The sequence below is a fragment of the Malurus melanocephalus genome, unplaced genomic scaffold (genome assembly GCF_030028575.1).
Source record: "Malurus melanocephalus ecotype Western Australia unplaced genomic scaffold, MMel_1.1 scaffold_243, whole genome shotgun sequence".
In the NCBI taxonomy this organism is placed as follows: domain Eukaryota; kingdom Metazoa; phylum Chordata; class Aves; order Passeriformes; family Maluridae; genus Malurus; species Malurus melanocephalus.
The window spans coordinates 179589-183814 of record NW_026623475.1 but is presented as its reverse complement, the minus strand read 5'-3'; the positions used below and the strand labels follow the sequence as shown (position 1 = coordinate 183814).

The 4226-nt window shown below is 65.6% G+C and overlaps 1 protein-coding gene across 1 annotated transcript in view; it reads left to right on the top strand.

Moving 5' to 3' along the window:
* Positions 1-2229: 2229 nt before the first annotated feature.
* Positions 2230-4226, top strand: part of EPS8L3 (EPS8 like 3) — a 4409-nt gene continuing 2412 nt past the window's right edge. Inside the window, exons 1-6 of the mRNA XM_057375231.1 lie at positions 2230-2270; positions 2368-2441; positions 2516-2580; positions 2664-2819; positions 3444-3581; positions 3716-3877. Coding sequence (XP_057231214.1) covers positions 2230-2270; positions 2368-2441; positions 2516-2580; positions 2664-2819; positions 3444-3581; positions 3716-3877 — 636 coding nt within the window. The remainder of the gene's footprint in view (positions 2271-2367; positions 2442-2515; positions 2581-2663; positions 2820-3443; positions 3582-3715; positions 3878-4226) is intronic.

Sequence of the window (4226 nt, the reverse complement as noted above, 5' to 3'; positions counted from 1 at the left end):
GGCTCAGGGGGATAAAATCACCCAGGAGAGCCCCCCTTGACTCCCGAAACCCATCCCCAGCCTCGCCAGGCTCGGGCTCCTATGGAGGAGGGGGGAGGGCAGAGCCTGACAGCGTCCCCCTCCCCAATTTCCCCCCACAGCAGTCTATGGGGACGAGGGGCTGGGCTTTTGAGGGGATGTGACCCGAAATCTCCCACGGGGACCACAGGCAGTTCCGTGTGCCGACCTGTCCAAAGGGTGAAACCCAAATRTCCCCAGCCCCAGGGACAACAGCGGTGTCAGAGGTGCTAGTGGGACCTGAGTGAGGCCCTACACATCTGAGGGGTCCATAAATCTGGGAGAATCACATGTTGGAGGGTCACAAATCTGGGGGGGGTCACACATCTGGGGGGTCACACGTCTGGAGCTCCACATCTGGGGGTGCCGCACATCTGGAGGGGTCACAAATCTGAGAGAGTCACAAATCTGGGGGGGTCAAAAATCTGAGGGATCACACATTGGGGGGTCATAATTCAGTGGGGTTCACACATCTGGGGGGGTCACACATCTGAGGGTCACACCCCTGGGGGTCACACCCTTGGGGGGTTACACTTCTGTGGGGGTCACACATCTGGGGAGGTCACACATCTGAGGGTCACACCCCTGGGGGGTTACACTTCTGTGGGGGTCACACATCTGGGGGTAGTGGCTGCACATCTGGGGGGATCAAACATCTGGGGGGTCACACATCTGGGGACATAACACATGTGGGGAGGGTCATACATCTGGGGGGGGTCACACATCTGGGGCTGGCTCCGCGTATGCGGGGTCACACATCTGGGGGGAGTCACACTTCTGGGGACATCACACATCAGAGGGTCACGCATCTGGGGGTGGTGGCTGCACATCTGAGGGGGCTGCACATCTGGGGGGTCACACATCTGGGGCTCCACACAAGCGGGGTCGCGCATTTTGGGGGGGTTGCACACCGGGGGACGGGGGCGACACGGGAACGTGCTTCCCCCTTGTGGCCGCAGTGGGGACTGCACCCTGCCCCTCCCCGAATGGGGAAACTGAGGCACGACCCCAATTCCGGCATCGCCTCCCTTCTCCCTTGTGGGGATTTCACAGCTCCCCAAAACCTGGTCCCCCCGGTTCTGCTCGCGCGTGTGTGCTGACGGTTCCCGAACACTCCCAAAGGGTGTCYCCTACTTCGGGTGACCCTTGGGGGCTGCAGGATGCCGGGGTGGGGTCAGTTTGGTCAAAAAACCTGGGGAAAATATAGGAGAGAGAAGGTGAGCGGGATGTGACAGCCGGCGGGACTGGGGACACAGGTGGGACCCTCAGGGACACAGGGGACACAGCTCAGCTGACCATCACCCCCCACTTTGCACCGGAGATGCCAAAAGGCTCAAAATGAGCCCAAACCCCACAACTCTGTGCTGGGAGAGGGGGTTCAGAGGGTCACCCCGATCCCACGGACACGACCCGCGGCCACCCAGTGTCCCCCAGCCACGCTGACCCCGCGGCTCTGGGGTGATGACTCCCTGGGGACGATGACTCCCTGCATCCACCCTTCAYCCAAACCCCGGACCCCGCTCCTTCCTCGGCACGAACCAGCCCGGGGGGATTTTTCCGGTTGTGGGGCGAGCCSGGGGTGAGCCCGTGAGCAAGGGCACAGAGTCCTGCGGGTGACAGGGCTGGGTGCTGYCAGGCGGGACGTCACCGGCACCCAGCCCCGGGGTGGGGGACCTTGGGGTGAGGTCACCGTGGGCTGCGGTCCCCTTGGGTGTCCGGGGCCAGCCCGCCCTGCCGCGGGTGGGGGGCCCAGGGTGACTGGAGGGGTGGTGGCTGTGCCAGACGGTTGTGTCCCCCCCGTCCCTCCCCCGCCTTAACGAGAGGGCAAAGAGCAGCTGGGTGCGGTGCCGACGACAAGCCCTGTCCCCTGTCACCCGTGTCACCCTCCGCAGTCACAGCCCGAGCGACGGAGCCAGCAGTCGGGGTAAGCGGTCACAGGGACCCCAGCCAGGGACACGGAGGTTTGTCTTGGCCTCTAGGTGACCCCGTCGGGGCTGGGATGGAGCGGGGTGACTGGGGATGGAGGGCCGGGGGAGGCGACGGCACCCTCCGGGGCGGGGGGAGGRGTGGCATGTCCCTCAGGTGCTTGGGGACACATTGGGGGTGACACAGGGGTGACCGTGCCCAGGATCCCACAGCAGCATCGAGACGCCCTGGATGCCCCCCGGCAGGATGGGAGAGCCCTTCGGCCGCTGGAGCAGCACCCCGTCCCGGTGAGAACCGGCAGGGCGGGGGGGTCCCCACCTCGGGACCCCCGAGGGCTGGCTGGGAGAGAGGTGCGGGGCTGTAAATGTCCCTCTGTCCATCCAGGGGTGAATACGACGACAGGACCCCGCTCCGACGTTCCAACAGCTTCGCCCGCCCCACCGGGAAGAGCATCTACAGTGAGTGAGGGCTGCACCCCAAAAACCCCCTCTAATCCCTCCTCCCTGTCGCCTCACGCTGCCTATCCCCTCAGACCAGCGCAAGGACTACGGGCAGACCCTGCTCAAGCTCCAGAGCGATTTCCAGCACCACGTTGAGGTAAAGCCCCCTCAAAYCGCCCCGCGCCCCCCCAGCCTCGCYAGGCTGTCCCTGTGACAGCGGGTGCCGTGTCCCCACCCCAGCACCTGCTCACGCTGCGCCTGGAGCGGGACCTCCGCAGCGCCGAGGATTGTCTGGGGCGCCTGAAGAGCCTGGAGGAGCAGGGACGGGTCTGGGGACAGGGTGTCGTCCTGCAAGTCAAGGACCAGGAGYTGGTGCTGAGCGATGTGGAGAGCAAGGTACCCCCCGGCCAGGGCGCCCCCAAAGCCTGGTACCCTCTGGATATGGGGCCCTTCGGCTGCGTGACCCCAAAAAGCCTGGTACCCCCTGGATCCCCCCGAACAAGGCAGCCTCACAGTCCAGCACTCCTCAGCCAGGGCACCCCTTGAATCTCGRGACCCGCCAGCCAGGGCATCCCCAAACCCCGCTACCCCCTGGCCAGGGCAACCCCAGTACCCCTCGACCAGAGCAGCCCCAAACCCCGGTAGCCCCTGGCCAGAGTATCCCCTGAATCCTGGGACCCCCTGACTATAGGAGACCCCAAACCCCGCTCCCCCCTGACCCAGGTATCCCCAAAACCCAGCTCCCCTGGACAGGGAACCTCGTGTTACCCCAACCCCAGCACCTCCTACAGCCCTGGCACCCCTCAATCTGGGCAACCCCCCAGTGTGGCACCCACGACCCTGCCCCACCGCCAGACCCAGCTCCCCCAAACTCTGCCATCCCTTCCTGTGCCACCCCACCACCCCCATTAAACATCCCGCACCCCACAAGCCTGACCCCACAATCCCGCTTGCACCCCTTTAACCCTTTCCTAGCCGTTCCGCTGGTGGGGGTGAGCACCCCGTTTTTCCCCGTTCCAGGAGGAGCTGGAGGCTTTCCCGCTGGGCAGCGTGCAGGGCTGCTCCGCCGGGCTGGACAACACCGTGCTGACCATCAGCGTCCAGGAGTGGAACCCGCCGGGGACCAGCGTCCTGCTGTTCCAGTGCGAGCAGCTGGGGGTGAGCCCTGATAGGGGATCGGGATGGGGGGCAGCCCTGAGGGGGAATCGGGATGGGGGGTGAGCCCTGAGTGGGGGCCGGAATGGGGGGCAGCCCCCCGGAATTGGGGGCTGATGGCAGGGGGTCCGTGCCAGGCAGAGACGCTGAAGAGCAGCCTGGAGAGGATGTTGAGGCAGCGGAAGGAAGAGCCGAGGAATCACTACGGGCACAGGTACGGGGGGGACAGGGCTCTGCGGCCCCTCCCTGGGGACAACTACGCTGGGCCCCTCCCCTCTCGCCCCCCAAAGTTGYGCTGGGTCTGGCGGGGGGGTGTCCCTGTGGTGCCACACTGCCCCAATGTCCCCAAAGYGTCCCTGCCTGTGGGCACAGACCTCTCCCGAGGGGGCAGGGGGGCTCTTCTGCCCCAGTACCCCCGCTCCTGGCTCAGTCCCCTCATCTCCCCCATCCCCATGGATACAAACCCCTCACACCATGCACGGGGTCAGCCTTCTTCCCACCCCGCTTCCCCATCCCCATGAGTCCTGACCCCCACCCCATCTACAGGCTCAGTTTCCCCCCTCCCATCCCTCTTCCTCATCCCCATGGGCACAGACCCCTCATCCCCCATCCATGAGCTCGGTCTCCCCTCATCCCCATGGGCACCGT